The following is a 16559-nucleotide window of genomic DNA, read 5'->3' as shown; positions in this document are numbered from 1 at the left end:
CCTAGAGGCGTAAAACAATTGATGAGGCCTTGGGAGAATTTTGGAGAACAAGATTAGGATTGCGTTGGACTGAGATTCATACGACCACCAGATGGCAGCGGAAAGTTACAATACCTCTTAGTTGAGGTCTGGCGATATCTGGGAGGTTTGCAGCCGTATTCGATAGCCCCAACTTGCAGGTGCAGATATTTTGTATTTCGAATGAAATGTGCCTTGATTCAAAGTCCAAACCACTTTCTCTGAAAGAGCGAGAGCATTTATTTAAATCGCAATCCTGAGGATTGCTTACAGCTACAATGCAAAGTACAACCTCAGAGTTCAAACTTTTTTTTAATTTAATGTGTAAAAAGCTAATAGTACTGCACTACAGCGTTGGAGGTATACCTTTTTTACTGTTTCAGTAAAAAATATCTTGAAAGTCTTAAGTGCTATTGCTATAATAAACATTGCATAATGCAGGTACAATAAGCTTTGACATGCTTTTGGGGGGATTCTAATGCAATCCAATATATTTACTGGTACTGCCTTGAATATTCTTGTCTGGCAATGATAATATTTCTGAATTCTATTTGCGTTGCCAGTGGAAATCGGAAAAAAATCTTTCAAAACAAGGAAATCCCATGGCTCAAGGCACCATTTAAAATGGCATTTGAAGGAGAAAAATCAGAAAGGGATATGTCTACCTGTCAAATTGGAAATGACACAGTTAGGAGTAACCACTTCTCAGAAGAGTCCACAGTAAATTTCAGGAGCAATGTCAAAATAGCAGATGTTGATAATGTCATCAATTACAAATGCCTTAATTGTGTACCTACATTCCTGCTACAGGCACATAAAGTTGAAGCTGTTGTCCTCTTCCTGCGTTCCATCTTTTGCCACCCTTAACATCCTTCCCATTTCTTCCATTTCTACTTTTCTTGGTAATTGCTAGGAGTCTGACCAGATGGTTAAAATTAAATTATTCTCAAGTCAAAAGCACAACTATAATATTTTCAGTGGGACACTTTTACCTTCTGCAGGTGATGAGAAATTATTTCATCGTTTTCAAAAATTTTTCTAGCGCTACCACATTGCCATGGCATAAGCCTTAGGTAGCATCAAAGAGAGAGAGAAAACTCCTTGCTTTGCCTTACTTTCATCCTCACCCCTTACCTGAGGCAGCTTAAAAGTCACCCTTAGTTGTCTGAATGTTAAATACTGTTTTCCCCCTTAAGCAGAAAACGAGCTGTGGCAGCTTCACTGTGTGTCTCATTGACCATCCAGTTGGTGTTATAATCGAGGATCATTAGGAGGTAGACCCTGCAGATAACAGAATTACAGATTGGAAGGGACCTTTAGACACCTTATAAGCTAACCCCCTGCTAAAGCAGTAGATCTTGCACCATTTTAGACAAATAGGTGTCTACTCTTTTTAAAATCTTCCAGTGTTGCAATGTGCACTTTGGCACTTGAATTAAGCACACACATCCCATTTCTGTGGTTTTGGGGTGTTGTCTTCCAACGCCGCTTGCTTTGGGAATGTGAGAATTGTTCTTTCAAACCTTACTGTCTCCATTTCCTTGCCAAGTCTCTGGAGATTCCCTGGCTTAGAGTCTTGAAAAAAGTCTGCTGTTGTGGCCTGCCAGTGGAGTTGGCAGCAGATTTGGACAGTGAGGAGGTTGGGGAGGAACATGGGCTAGTCCTGGAGTCTGGGGAAGACCCTGATGAGGACTCTGTCGGAGAAAGAGAAGGGGACAGAGCCATATGCCAGTTATCAGCTGCCTTCAGAGTCAGAGACCAGTGAGGCAGATGAACAGCTGAAGCCTGTTCTCAGTGTGCTCATTCACAGAGTTGCCAGACGAAAGGAACAGCTAAAGAACGGGTTGACTTGGGAGTAAGGTCACAGGTGGATGATGAATGGCCCCTCCCAGAGGAAATAAAAGAAGAGCGAAAGAGGAGCCGAGTTTGCAGGAGATAATTAGTTCACTTAATTGGTTTGTGACTCCATGAGACTCCTTGCCAAATTTTGCAGATATCAGCCTGGCAGCTCTCCAAGCCAGATAAGGTCTTTGTCTTTCCTCCAATGAAAGACTTTGCTGGATGTGAATGAGCAGAATTCACAGTAAATTAATAAAAGGGTTATTTTGTCAGGCCCAGGAGTTCACTTCATGCTCTTGGGAAGTCTAGGTCAGCACAATGGTGAAGAGAGAGAGAGAGAAGCAGCCCTGGTGCTGCTTTCTGGTACCACATTCCTCATACCTGCTTTCAAACAGGTTTGACTCTATAATCCTTAGGCTAACTGAATGTAGCTGCACAAAACCAGGATGGGTTTTGTCAAATGGATAAAAATGCCACTTTATCCATTTTCTCCTCAACCCCAACCACCCCAAAGAGGGTTTCTATTGGTTGTTTCCAATATCTAGTGCACAGGTGTCAAACTCACTGCATCACGTTTCTGTCACAGGATGTTTTGCAGCGTTTTTCCCATTCTCAGAGTTGGGATGGATGTGATGCATCCAGCCTCAGGCCACCAGTTTGACACCCCAATTTTCTAGTGGCTTTGCATGAAAGGACAAGTAAATAAATGTGGTAGAAAACTGTCAAAGTGCTTGTCCGTAATATGTCTTAACTCTATGCATAATAAAAACTGCATTATTTGCTGACAACATTTCTGTAACAAGACAAAAGTCACTACAGTTAGGAAAAATTATACCAGTGTGGGTTTTTTCGCTGTCTTAGGAGTGGTAAGTAGCACTTCAACTTGACTGTGAAAGCGAGCCTATGATTGGCTAATAAACTCAGAAGCTGTTCTCCCACAGTGTTTACTTTTGCAATACTCCTGTGACAATTATCGCACAAGACATTGTGACTGCTAACAAGCAACTTGTGAGTTTCAGAAGCTAAATTTGAACTTGGGCCTCCCTATCATAGTTCAGCACTTTAATTGTTGCATCCCATCTTCTGACTTACCACAAAAAAACAGAACAGATGCTCAGATTTTAGTTGGGAGGGATAATGTAAGTAATTGAAATAATTATGAAGTGATCTACTAGCTACTTTTTGTCTTCCTCTTTTGGCCATTTCTGATCTTGGAAGCTAAAGAGGATCAGGTTAGATAGTAGACACAGAAAGGTGTTGTCTAGTGTATGAAGTTGAATAAAGTCAATGGCAAACCCCTTCCATATTGCTACCAAGAAAATTGCATGAAAAAGTCTGTAAAATAACTAGAGCTCCTGCTTGACTTGACTTCTTTAGGTTTACTTTATTGTAAATTTAAGTTTATTCATCTTTTATATTCTGGAACAAGATTTCAACTGCACACATTTCCCAGAATATAGTTTTACACCTGATGGTTTTGTGCTAGCTTGACAATTATGCATACATTTTCTTGCCATCTGTTGTAATTATTTTTTAAACATTAACAAAAAGACAGTGTTGGCACCCCCTAAGAAAATATGGATGCTCTCTGGTAAGGCATATGTACAGATACTTGTCAGTTTCCAGAAATGGATAAAGTGCTACATCATTAATCTGAAGAACATGCTTGTCTCCAAAGAGGAATGCCATCTGTGATTATTCTAAATTTGTTGGGATATTAGCTACTAGCTAGTTTTCTTAATCCTGTTTGCCAATCAGCAGAAGTCAATCTATAGATTCTGTTTGAGTCCTGGTTTGTTTTCATTCTAAGTTTTAATAGTTTTGTTACTACACAAAGACTTCGTAACCATCTGTAATTTTGAAATTAATTAAGGAAAAAAATGACATGACTAGTTCATCATGCTATTAACAGGTTGTTTCGCAGGGACGCCATATCAAATTATGTTGCTGTTAGTTGCGAAGTTGTATCCGACCTGTTGTGACCCCATGGACAATGTTCCTCCAGGCCTCCTTATCTTCTACAATCCTCTGGAGTCCATTTAAAATCAGGCCTACTGCTTCAGTGACTCCATCCAGCCACCTCATTCTCTGTCGTCCCCTTTCTCTTTTGCCCTCAATCGTTTCCAGCATTAGGCTCGTCACTAGTGAGTCCTTCCTTCTCATTAGGTGGCCAAAGGATTTGAGTTTCATCTTCAGGATCTGGCCTTCTAAAGAGCAGTCAGGGTTGATCTCCTCTAGGACTGACCGGTTGGATTGCCTTGCAGTCCAAGGGACTCGCAGGAATCTTCTCCAGCACTATAGTGCAAAGGCCTCAATTTTTTGGCGCTCAGCCTTTTTTATGGTCCAGTTTTCTCAGCCATACATTGCAACTGGAAAAACCATAGCTGTGACTATGCACTTTTGTTGGCAGGGTGATGTCTCTGCTTTTTAGTCTGCTGTCTAGATTTGCCATGGCTTTCCTCCCCAGGAGCAAGCATCTTTTAGGTTCTTGGCTGCAGTCTCCATCTGCGGTGATCTTGGAGCCCAGGAAAATAAAATCTCTCACTACCTCCATTTCTTCCCCATCTATTTGCCAGGAATTGAGAGGGCCAGATGCCATGACCTTAGTTTTTTTAAATACTGAGTTTCAAGCCAACGTTTGCACTCTCTTCACCCGCACCAAGAGGCTCTTTAGTTCCTCTTCACTTTATGCTGTTAGAGTTTAATTTAATTATACATAAATTTAATTCCAGTAACTAGTAGAAAAGGGAACTCATGGAAACCTTAAGGGTTACTGAGTTGTTTAGTTATATTGTGGTTTGGTGATCAAGTCTGAAGTGGGGCAGGGGGAGCAAAACAAAATGTAATTTTTGGTCAGTTTGCTACATTTCCTTATATTCACTGTCCTAGTTATTCTTCTGCCTTCTTCCCAGGAGCTGGCAACTAGGAATAAAAACACTGCTCAGTCCCTCAATTTTTATTTTAATCATTTCCACAGATTGGATGCAGAGCCTAAGAAGGCAATTTGTCTTTAAATCTCTCTGGTCCCTGCCCAGAGCACAGATGCACTGGGGCAAAATATAATTGGCAGATGCAACAATTCACATTGTGTTGATATTTGACCTGCTTGACCCATTGGCAGCTACATCACACTCCCTTCGGCTCCTGTTTATTTGGAGTCCCCTGGCTACGTGGCTCCAGATTCCAGTCCTAATGATGGAAATGATTTCAAATGGAAAAGGACAAGTATAACTCTTTCCATTCTTGTGTTTTCTTTGTATTTGTGAATACAGGTAGTCCTCAACTTACAACAGTTCATTTAGTGACTGTTCAAAGTATCCCATCTTCTGACTTACTACCAAACAACAACAACAACAACAACAACAAAACCAGGACAGAGATTGAGACTTTTGTTGGGAAGAACAATGAAAATAATTGAAATAATTGTGAAGTGATCTGCTAGCTCCTTTTTGTCTTCCTCTTTTGGCCAGTTCAGTTCAAACGACACTGAAAAAAGTGACCACCTATTACACTTATGACCATTGCAGCATCTCCATGGTCACATCATTTACATTATGATGCTTGTCAACTAGTTCACGTTTATAACAGTTGCAGTGTACATGGGTGATGGGATAATCTTTTGCGACCTTCCGACAAGCAAAGTCAACGTGGAAGCCGCATTCACTTAACTACCGTTGTACTAATTTAACAACTGCAGTGATTCACCTAACAAATATGGCAAGAAAAGTCATTAAATGGAGCAAAACAAATTTAACAAATTTCTCACTTAGCAACATAAATTCTGGGCTCAATTGTGGTCGTCAAACAAGGACTATCTGTGCCTTGATTTGGTCTATGTCAGCGATGGCAAACATTTTGGTCTTTGATGTGTCAAAAACTTGAAAAATGCCTAATTTGACTCTGCTGGCATGTCACCCCGCCCCTGAACAAAAGAGAAACAATTCTTTTATGTATTTGTTTATTTAAACAAAATACAGTCCAATCATCTGTGTGACGCCCAGAATCTGCTGCAAAGTGCTTGCCTTCAGGTGGAGCTTTCATTCCTTTGACAGATTCAGAGGTGGTATTCAGCTGGTTCTCTCCGGTCTGGGCAAACCAGTAGCGGCGGGTGCGGGAGGCTCTGTTCACCTACCCCAACGTAATGCTCAAGCACTGTTCATGCGCAGAAGGCGATGCGCATACGCAGACACAGTATGTGCGAGTGAAGCGAGCGCCCATGTGTGGTCACATTCGCAAACTGGTAGGGAAGGTAAGCGAATCCCACCACTGGACAGACCCCTGAAACCACCCTGAAACAGCTCCAGGTTGCATGAGATCTTGGTTTCTTGAAACGACTTTGAAGAATGCTCTTCTGTGGCATTTGCAGCCATGTGAAAGCATGCTCCATTCTCGAATGTTTTTTAGAGGGCCCAGAAGCTGCACAAGAGTCTGGCATTCTCAAGTGGCATTTAAATATACATAAATGATTTTAAGAATAGTTGTTGGGTATTGGTCGACGCTGGCATGTTACCTTTGACATGTGTCATAGGTTCACCATCACATGGTCTAAGTTGTTCCAGACTGAGGAATTGTGTGGATTCTCTGAAATGCCCTGACACAAAGATCTCTGTGGTGCATAAATAAGGCCGCTCTTAGATCTATTATTGCTTAAACCAAGTATAAAGAAAGGCAGTCCTTCCAAAAACCTTTGTTTACGCTACATCTGTTATCTTTTACAATAACAGATTTTGTATTTAGTAAGTTTCATCCGAATTTTCTATCCATGTTGTCTCAAAGAGCAAAGGTGAAAGAAAAGGCTGTCAGCCCAGCTGCTTGCCTATCGCTTGTGTTTGTTTTGAAAGCATCCAAACAATGCTAAACTGCTGAGAGTAGCGTGTACTCTACAGAAAAATATCTACTGCCAACAGTTTGTAGGTCTTAGACTGCAATATTAAATCTGTCTGTTTGGTTATAATGGCATTTTGTATTGTACTTGTTAGGAATATAATCTAACGGTTGGGTTGGCAATATATAAATGATGTAACAATGTTGTACCTTTTTCTTTAAATAATACTGTAAAATGTGATTGGTTGCCGTTTTCCTCAATTGGCCATAAGAGGGAGCCAGAATTGCAAGCACATGACTGCAGAAATGATGTGTGATGGTCATACCTTTGAGGATAGGGGGTAGATCAGTTTCCAGGCCGTTGTATCTCCATCCCTAAACAACATGGTCAAAAAGCAAAAACAAAACCCAATTGATTTACAATGGCAGTTCAAGTGCATTTGTTAAGCAAATCCCATGTGTTAAACGGCATCATTGCGATTATTACCTTCTCCCAGCTTTAATTTGCTTGTTAGAAGCTGGCAGTGAAGGCTTCAAATAGTGATCATGTGACTACAAGAAACTGCAACCATCATAGTGCCCGAATTGCAACTGCAGGGATTCTGTGATGGCCACAGCTCTGAAAACTGCCTACATGTCTCCTTGTTTAGTGCCATTGTAACTTCAGTCACTGAACAAGTGGTTATTGAGTGAGGACGTCTTTTATATGATTGGGGAGTAAAGACAGTAAAAATGGCTGGTGAACAGTTTCATTTTAAAAGTTTTAAAATACTAAAAGCCAGCAGATAAAATCTCTAGGAATTTTCTTTGGGCTTTTTTTTTTGACAAACCAAATACGTGAAGGAGTTGTAGCATTGCCTCAGTCCAGGGTAACAGTTTGCTAAATCATTAAAGAACCAGTAAAGTTTTATGGCCATATGCTTCATTTAATGAGTAATCTGGGAGAATATTGAGAAGCACTTCATTTTGATTAACCAGGTACTTAGATTTGGTAGCAGACTTTGAGTAAAATATGTAGGAGGAAAATTAACATTCTGTCCTACAGATAGTCTTTTATCCTGTGCAATCTAGTGGAACATTAGAAAGAAATTATGTAAAGAAGGTTGGGACTCTGTTCATTTGTCTGCCCAAAACAGAATAGAATGAGATCCAATCTCATGTAAAATGAGAAGCCACAAAAAGTAAGATTGAATTAGAAAATGTCCAGGATGCTGCAGAGTAATCCTCCCTCCATACCACCACCCTAGTATATTCCTTTGAGAAATTGGGTTGAGGCTCAGAATGCTAGCAAGGGATTGGAAAGAATTCCAGAAGCCATAATTTGGGGGCTTTCTCTACATTGTTTTTTTTTTCTTCTTCCAATGGTAGAAATGGTTCTGTCTAATAGCATATTAGACAGAAATTAAGTGTACAGATTTAGGAATCAGTCTTCCTGCTAACCATCAGCTGATAACTCTCCAAAAACTCAGTGGAACTGGATTATATTTCTTGTGCAGAAAACCCACAGATTGAACTAATTGTTCTTTGCAAAACCTGACCGTCTCCTTTGAACAGACATGGTTAATCATCAACCCCTTTTTTCCCTTTTAAAGTTAAAAGGACAGAGTTCTGAAATCACTTGTTTGCTTTCCACAAGAGAAGGGTGCCAGGTCTTCAGGTTACCATCATTTGCTCACCCAAAAGCACCAAAAGAAAACAGAAACCATGGGGAGAGACCAAGGTAACCAGGCTAAGGATGCAAATGCCGATGAAAACAAGATCCATCTTAAAAGGACAATGGGCTATTTAGAAGGGGTTAGCTTCATAGTAGGCACAATTATAGGTGCAGGAATTTTTGTCTCCCCAACTGGAGTGCTCAAATATTCCTTGCTCAATGTTGGTGTGTCTTTAATAATCTGGACTCTTTCTGGCATCATCTCGCTGATGGGTGCTCTCTGTTACGCAGAGCTCATTATAGCACTGCCGTTTTCTGGAGGGGAATACAGCTACATAAAAAGAGCCCTGGGGTCTCCAGTGGCTTTTATCTTTTTATGGACCGCCATGTTTAATAGACCAGCCTCAAATGCCGCTCGAGCCTTGCTGTTTGCCGAATATGCCATTCAACCTTTTTATGGAGCGTGCCCAGCTCCTGAGATGGCAAAGAAATGTTTGGCTTTGGCTGTTCTCTTGTTCCTTGGGATTCTCAATGGGCGAAGTATCAAGATGGCTGCCTGGGTGCAGATCGTTTTCACCTTTCTCAAAATGATGGCTCTCTCCATTATTGCAATCAGTGGAATAGTCCTGTTGATCAGAGGAAAGACAAAGAACACAGCCAGATTCGAAAATGCTTTCAGTGGTGAGATTCCAGATGCTGTGCAGATCTCAGAAGCATTTTTCCAAGGGTTGTATGCATACGGTGGCTGGTGGTCCCTCAGCTACTTAGCAGGTATGTCTTCCATTTTCTTTGCCAAATCACTTGCTGTGCTGTCAATGAAATCTTGACTCCAGCTAGCCCTTCACTTACCAATCTTTATTCAATGACCATTTGAAGTTTATGCTGAACAAATTGTAGTTATGGCTGGTCCTTGGAGTTCTGGCTGTTCTAACCTTCCCGCAGTTATGTGATTATGAACTGGGCACTTGACAGATCATACTTAGGATGGTGTAGACCCCATGGTCATGTGGTTGTCATTTGAGAACTTCCCTGCCAGCTTCCCCAGTAAGTCAATAGGGAAGCCGGCAGGGGAAGATTGCAAGTTGCTGAGGTAAATCCCCTCCACTCTTCTACCCTCCCTCAGCCACTTCATGCTCATGCCATGCCACCCATCCTGACCTCACTTTGCCTCCCTCATACACCCTCTCTAACGCTTGCTGTGCCCTTATACATTTTCCTCAAACCTCGCCATTTGAAAAAAGATGTGTTTCTTGCTGCTCCATTCAGTTCTCAGCCTGAACCCATTCTCCCATTTAATTTAAATCCATTCAGTATACTGCCTCATTTATCACAGAACTGTATAAAAATAAACTGGCCAATTTCATTAAGGCCAGTTTATTTTCACACAGTTCTGTGAGTCTAAAATAGGCCAATTCTTATTAATCCTGGTACCAGTACATTCTTTTTGCAAATAAATTGAGAAAAATCCATATTGCGCAGAAACAACTTCCAGCTTCATCTTAATTTCTAAGAGTGATTGTAGTATATAATTTGTATGGCAGTGCTTTGACTGGAAATGTATAAAGGTAAAGGTTTCCCTCACACATATGTGCTAGTTGTTCCTGATTTTAGGGGGTGGTGCTCATCTCCGTTACAAAGCCGAAGGGCCAGTGTTGTCTGAGGACGTCTCTGTGGTCATGTGACCGGCATGACTAAATGCCGAAGGCACACAGAATGCTGTTACCTTCCCACCAAAGGTGGTCCCTAATTTTCTACTTGCAATTTTATATGCTTTCGAACTGCTAGGTTGGCAGAAACTGGGACAAGTAACGGGCGCTCACTCCGTTATGTGGCACTAGGGATTCAAACCGCTGAACTGCTGACCTTTCTGATTGACAAGCTCAGTGTCTTAGCCACTGAGCCACTGCATCCCTTCAGAAATGTATACATCGTAGAGCTAGCCAAAAAGTCTAATAAATCAATAATAAAATAGAAATGCTTTGCATGAGAAGCCATTTACATTTGTTCATGTATTTCCTGTACCACTGTTCAGGACACAGCAGTGATAAATTATTAATGATGATGTTTGATTTGAAATGAAATTTAAAGCATTACAACAAAAACGGTGATGACTAAAAGTAGTAAATTCAGGGGCACTGAACACTGCTTTATATATGCAGCATTTCAGAGTCCATGAATCTGAAAATGTTTCTGGACTGTTTCCAAATTGCTTTTAAAAACCTGACAAAAGGATATGGGAAAAGCAGGAAAGCTTTTTTTTTTTTTTTGAGAAAAATTACAGAAAAAAATGTTTTTAGTAAATACTTGGGATTGTACATTTTCTTTCTGTATAAATAGATACGTTTGAGTAATTTCTATTTTATGTCTTGCAGAGGAGATTAAAAATCCAAGCAGAAACATTCTTTGGACTGTGTTGACTGCACTTCCTTTGGTCATTATTTTCTATTTGCTGGTTAACATTTCATATCTGACAGTTCTCACACCGCAGGAAATTGTTTCCTCAGGTATGGCTGGGTAGTCTATATATAATCGATACAACAAAGAATTCACTACATAAGCTCAGATGAATCACGGGCAATGCATCCACATGCAGTAAATTATGGCACAAATCTTCTGACTGCCTTTATAGGATACCACTTTCAGTGCACCTCCAATCCATAAAACTGACTTAAATTGTTCTTGGTTTAACAACACAGTGCAACAACAGTTGTTGCAAAGCTATCCATCCACCCCAATGGAAGTAAAATCAGATGACCAGTTGTTGGTGAAAGCCTATGTTGAAAATTGGTTTATGTGGACATGCCTCCTTCTCCTCCCCTACAGTCTCAGTCAGGCTGGCCTGCCACCATTCTACTAGTACAGGGGTCGGCAACCTTAAACATTGAAATAGCCACAAAGGTCCTAACTGGAAGCCCCCCCCCTCTATTCTGGAGCCAGCCTGAAGTCTGGTTACCCCACTGTAAAGTTTCCTCCTAGCACAGCATCCTTTTTCCTTTACCTGTCCTAACCGAAAGCCCTATCAATTGTGGAGTCAACCGACAACAGGGAGCTGCAGCAGAGGGATGAAAGAACCACATGTGGCTCCAGAGCCAAGGGTTGCTGATCTCTGTACTAGTATCTTCCTGCGGAGCTGTGTGGTGTAGAACAGGGTTTCTACTGGAGGTCCCTTGAGATTTCAACAAGAAAGAAAGGATGTTTTAGTATTGAGGTTTCTTTTGTTTTGTATTGCCAATCCTGCTTCAGCTGGTTTATGTAGGCACACATCTCTCTGCACATGAGGGTATTTGATTGTCACCATTTTGCATCCTCAATTAAATGATGGGTGGTAAATTTAAAGGGTGGCCTTTCAGAATTGCATTGTAGTACTAAACTATTCAGCCAACAGTATTGCAAGCAATTTGATTGCCTTCATCTCTCCATTGTATGGCTCAAAGAACTAAATGTTGAAATGACAAGACTTCATTCCTTCATTGCTTCCCAAACATAACATGGAGGAATTAAGAAGTTGGCATTTGTTTATCTACCTCCCTACCTACCTCCCTACCTACCTACCATCTATTCTGAATGACTAGAATGATATATTCTATGTAGAACTGCTGCTTATGTTTCCTTGGACTCCCTTAATGTTTCCAAACTGTTTTTCTTTTACCTTGATTCATTACATGGATTTTTATAGAAGGAACTGAAAAGGGCTCAGGAAGGAACCTAGAGATTAATCCAGACACCCACTTCCTACTGTGGTGTGTGTGTGTGTGTGTGTGTGAGAGAGAGAGAGAGAGAGAGAGAGAGTGAGTGTGTGTGTGTGTGTGTGTGTGTGTGTGAGAGAGAGAGAGAGAGAGAGAGAGAGAGAGAGAGAGAGAGAGAGAGAGAGAGAGAGAGAGAGAGAGAGAAAGAAAGAGAGAAATGCTTTTCCCATTGACTGGAATTATGTTGAAGAGGGAGGGCAGCAAAGCGAAAGGATTAAGCTAATTACTTTGCTTAAACCTGTGCATGTTTGATAGTGTGCCAAAAGACAGGGCTCGGTAATGTGGTCAGCAAACTTCATGCCGGAATAACATATTAAAAATTATTGGTGTTTTATTAAAGATGTAATTGGTCCAGTTGAAGGTTTTACAAAACAGCTCTAGGCATTTAGTTTCTATTACCTCTGCAATATGAATACAATATGTTGCATCTTTGCAATTGGACCTTGCATTCTGTCTGCCAACCTATTCCATTGCCATCATTACTTGAACTCTACAGAATTCCAGCAGATGTTTTCTCCAGGACAACCTCAAATAGAAATTATGTAATGAAAATTTCCCACAAGCCATCTAGGATTCTGAGTGAACACAAAGTTCCATACAAGTTTTTTTTTTAATAACACTGTGGAAGTACTTTGCCATTGCTGCCTTCTAAAATAGATTTTCTTAAAAAGTCAATCTAATGGCCAGACATGAGAATACCTGGTGGTTTTCCTTCCAGCAAGATTACCTAATGATGGTTACTTGCTACAGGTATCACTTTCTTAGAGCTATGAAAAAGCAAAAGATCGCTGAGTTTTATTCAGACTTGCAGCTTCAAACAATGTTGCTTTAGTCACTCTGGAACCAAATCTTATTTGTTCTCCAAAGTTCACTAAAGTATATTAAGGTTCATTAATATACGAATCTGTGTGTGATATATTAAGGAAAGCTGTTTAGCCTTTGCACATAATCTGTTAACAATGCTGACATTTCCTTTCAGTTGTTGTAGCAGTGATGTGGGCTGAGAGAGTGATCCCTTCATTTGCTTGGATAATTCCTGCATCTGTGGCTATTTCTATATTTGGTGCCCTCAACGGCAGCGTATTCACTCTTGGACGGTTGAGCTACGCTGCGAGTCAGTCTGGACAGTTGCCCATTATAGTATCCATGCTTAATATCCACCATTCTACTCCAGCACCAGCCATGATTTTGTCCACCGTTATTGCAACTGCTTTCCTCATTTCATCTGATCTAATTGCATTAATGAATTATTTTGGATTCTCCATTTGGCTTATGACTGGACTAACATGCGCTAGTGTCATTGTCCTCCGATATCGAGAGCCTGATCTACTCAGACCATACAAGGTACATAGAAAGGAATGGAAATATGTAACTAAATTTTTAACTTGTATTTTGTATTTTATTAGTTTGTCAAACATGTACAAGATAGCAGGTATTATATAAACATGCACATGAATGAAAGAAATGAACACAAATAAATGGGAACAGTAGGACAGAGATGGTGGGCACAGTGGTGCGCTTATGCACGCCCCCTTTATGACCTCTAAGGAATGGGGGGAGGTCCACAGGAGACAGTTTAAGGTTGAAGCTGAGAGGGTTAGAGGATGTAACAATGGAGTCAGGTTGCTGCTACAGTGGGCTTTGGGGCTTAAATTGTTTGAGATGAGTACTCCTACGTCCTTGACAGAGTGAGGGTTGTCTACAAGATCATATCCGCCCAGCTTGTATCCTGTTGTACATAATGTTTGGGTCTGGTAATCTTTGAAAGGTCAGTCGGTCACCCTAAGCAGGCCCAGTGCCAATTTTACCAGTGGAATAGATAAACAAAGGAAGCTGCTTTATACTGAATCAGGTTACACAACAATCAAATCCCAGCAGTGTTTATTTTGATTGGCAATTACAAGTCCCCAGGTTCTCAATATTTTCCATTCCCTGATTCTGAGAAGCACATTCAACCTTGCTCTGCTGGGTTTGTACAATGAGTAAATTCTGTTTGGATGATAGAGAATGTGGAAGAAAAACATCACAGCCAATGCTGATTTTGCATTCATGAAAGTCACCTTTTTAAAAAATAGCTTAATAGCTCGGTACTATATATAGTGGCCATATGCAAGATTGAGTGAATTCAGGCAAATTACTGTAAGATGATTACTTAAGCCTCACAGTTAAAGAAAGTGTCTTCAGAGTTATTTATGGATCTCCTAGTGACCATCAGCTGATTGTATGTACTCAGAAAATCATAAGAAATAGTTGTCTAATGCAGCTCTGGCAAGATTGTGCCTAAAGTTGATTCATGTTCATGTATGAAATGTAATTTTTTGTGTGCATTTATTTCTTGCTTGTTCATCTATTTAACACCTGTTGTTTTAACTCTGTCTTTATATTTTACAGGTTTGTTTACCAGTTGCCTTTGGAATGGTGGCCATTTCCTTGTTCTTAGTTTTGGTTCCTATAATTTGGTCCCCGAAAGTGCAGTATTTATATGCTTTCCTTTTCATGGTTGGTGGGATTTTTTTATACCTACCCTTTATACATTTTCAAATACATTTTGAGTGGCTTGATAAAATGACTTGCTATCTGCAGCTGCTGCTCCAGGTTTCTCCTGCTAATTATAAATCTGAGTAATGCCAACATTTTAAACTGTGCAGTAGGAATAATACGTTCCTTGTGCAGCACAGCGACAGCTTCTGATATCTCCCTTCTTGCTATATATATATATATATATATATATGTATATGCATGTTTCTGAAATATATGTAGTTTTGTACATATACACAAGTGGCTTTTCATGAAAAGATTTTGACTGAATAAACCCTGCAGCTCAGTGTTTTCAACCTTGGCAGTATTAAGATGTGTGAACTTCAACTTCCAAGCTGCTGACTGGGGAATTCTGGGAGTTGAAGTTTGCACATTTTAAAGTTACCAAGGTTGAAAAATATTGCTGTAGCTTTTTCCAAATCATCTGAAAAACCTTCTTGGAGTCTAGGAGACTCAGGGGGATATAGTGGAAGAAGATTTAAAATAAAAATAAGACTTTAAAAAACCCCAAAAGAATTTAACATTGATTGTATTTGCCAAGTAAAAAATGAAAATACCTTTAACATAATTAAGGAGAAAAATCCTTAAAACCCCGAACAACTTTTAACAAATCCTTTGTTAAATAACAACTTTGTTATCCTTTATTAAAAGTTGGCATCATCATTATCAGGCTCATTATCATTATATGGCATTGATTTTTTTCTGTGGTTACTTCTACATCAACACTGTTTGGTTATTTTTCAAATGCCTTTTGTGCCTCTATCCCATGGGTGCCAAACTCGCAACATTACACTGCCTTCATGTGATGTATCACAATTCCTCCCCCCACCCTTTTGCTGAACTGGGGTGGGCATGGCCTGCATGTGCTGCATCCAGCCCCGTCGGCCACCAGTTTGATACCCCTGCAAGTCTATCCCATCTCAGTTACAGTAGTTTTCACCTGCCACTAAAGATCAAGTGTCCTACTTGACACAATCTTAGTAGGGATTGTGCTATGTTCACACATTATGTGTCAGGCCTGGAAGCCATGTTAGGCCTTGGATCTTCAGGCCAGCCACATTTCATGCTGTGGGAAACTGGGTGACGGAATTACATGGAGCTGGGGAGAGATATAGTCAAAATAACATTCCTTTCTCCCAGAGTCCGGATGTTAACATTCTGAGAAGCATGGCTATCCTTACCACCAGTGGTGGGATTCAAATAATTTAACAACCGGTTCTCTGCCCTAATGACCGGCTGGGCCATGGTGGACATGGCCAGAGGGGTGATAGGCAGCACTTGGCCTCCCTGCAGCTGCCTGGAAGCAAAAAAGGGCCATGGCAAGCCCCCCCCACCCCAAGCCCTATTTTGGGCCTAGTAGGCCTCCATGCACTTACCTGGGAGCCAAAACAGGGCAGGAAGGGGCTTGGCCAGCCAGCAATTTAACAACTGGTTCACTAGAACCATCCCAAACTGGCTGAATCGCACCACTGCTTACCACACCACGCCCTTGTTGAGGGCTAATGAATGAAACTTCCACCTTCTGCAATTAACTACCTGCTACTCTAATCTCTCTCTTTTTTTTTTTTTTTTTTCAAAATATTTTATTCAATTTTCACATTCCATTTGCAATCATTTATATACAGGGTATTTACTATAAGAAAAGAAAAAAAGAAAAAAAAAGAAAAAGGGAAAACGAACAAGTAAAAAGGAAACACAACTCATCATTCACAACCCCACCTCCTCCATACACCCCATCTACCCCCTCCAACTTTCCTTTCTCCCTCTAACACTCCCCTCCTACTTCCCTTTCCCCTCAAACCTTCCTTCTCCCCTTACTCCCCAGACACCCTCCTTACATTCCCCTTACTCCTTACATTCCCCTTACTCCTTCCTTACTCCTCCCTCTTCCTTCCCTCTACCTCCCTCCTTGGTGTATGCCTTTATTCGAGTGTTGTTTG

At 40.6% G+C, this 16559-nt stretch overlaps 1 protein-coding gene across 1 annotated transcript; it reads left to right on the top strand.

Annotated features, from left to right (window-relative positions):
- Nucleotides 1–8289: 8289 nt before the first annotated feature.
- On the top strand, nucleotides 8290–15285 carry SLC7A13 (solute carrier family 7 member 13). Its single transcript, XM_032222751.1, has 4 exons — nucleotides 8290–9106; nucleotides 10708–10839; nucleotides 13061–13425; nucleotides 14473–15285. The coding sequence occupies exons 1-4, from the start codon at nucleotides 8386–8388 to the stop codon at nucleotides 14704–14706; spliced, it is 1452 nt and encodes a 483-aa protein (XP_032078642.1). The 5' UTR covers nucleotides 8290–8385; the 3' UTR covers nucleotides 14707–15285.
- Nucleotides 15286–16559: the final 1274 nt, after the last annotated feature.

This window comes from Thamnophis elegans, chromosome 8 (assembly GCF_009769535.1).
Source record: "Thamnophis elegans isolate rThaEle1 chromosome 8, rThaEle1.pri, whole genome shotgun sequence".
Classification (NCBI taxonomy): Eukaryota; Metazoa; Chordata; class Lepidosauria; order Squamata; family Colubridae; genus Thamnophis; species Thamnophis elegans.
The sequence above is the reverse complement of the archived record's forward strand: the minus strand, read 5'-3'. Positions and strand labels throughout refer to the sequence as shown.

What these genes read in the sequence shown, in the direction of transcription:
- SLC7A13 (XM_032222751.1), top strand. Translation starts at nt 8,386, where the DNA reads ATGGGGAGAGACCAAGGTAACCAGGCTAAGGATGCAAATGCCGATGAA. An exon ending in GTCCCTCAGCTACTTAGCAG is followed by an intron (nt 9,107 to 10,707) that starts GTATGTCTTCCA and finishes TATGTCTTGCAG; the next exon opens with AGGAGATTAAAAATCCAAGC. An exon ending in ATCTACTCAGACCATACAAG is followed by an intron (nt 13,426 to 14,472) that starts GTACATAGAAAG and finishes TATATTTTACAG; the next exon opens with GTTTGTTTACCAGTTGCCTT.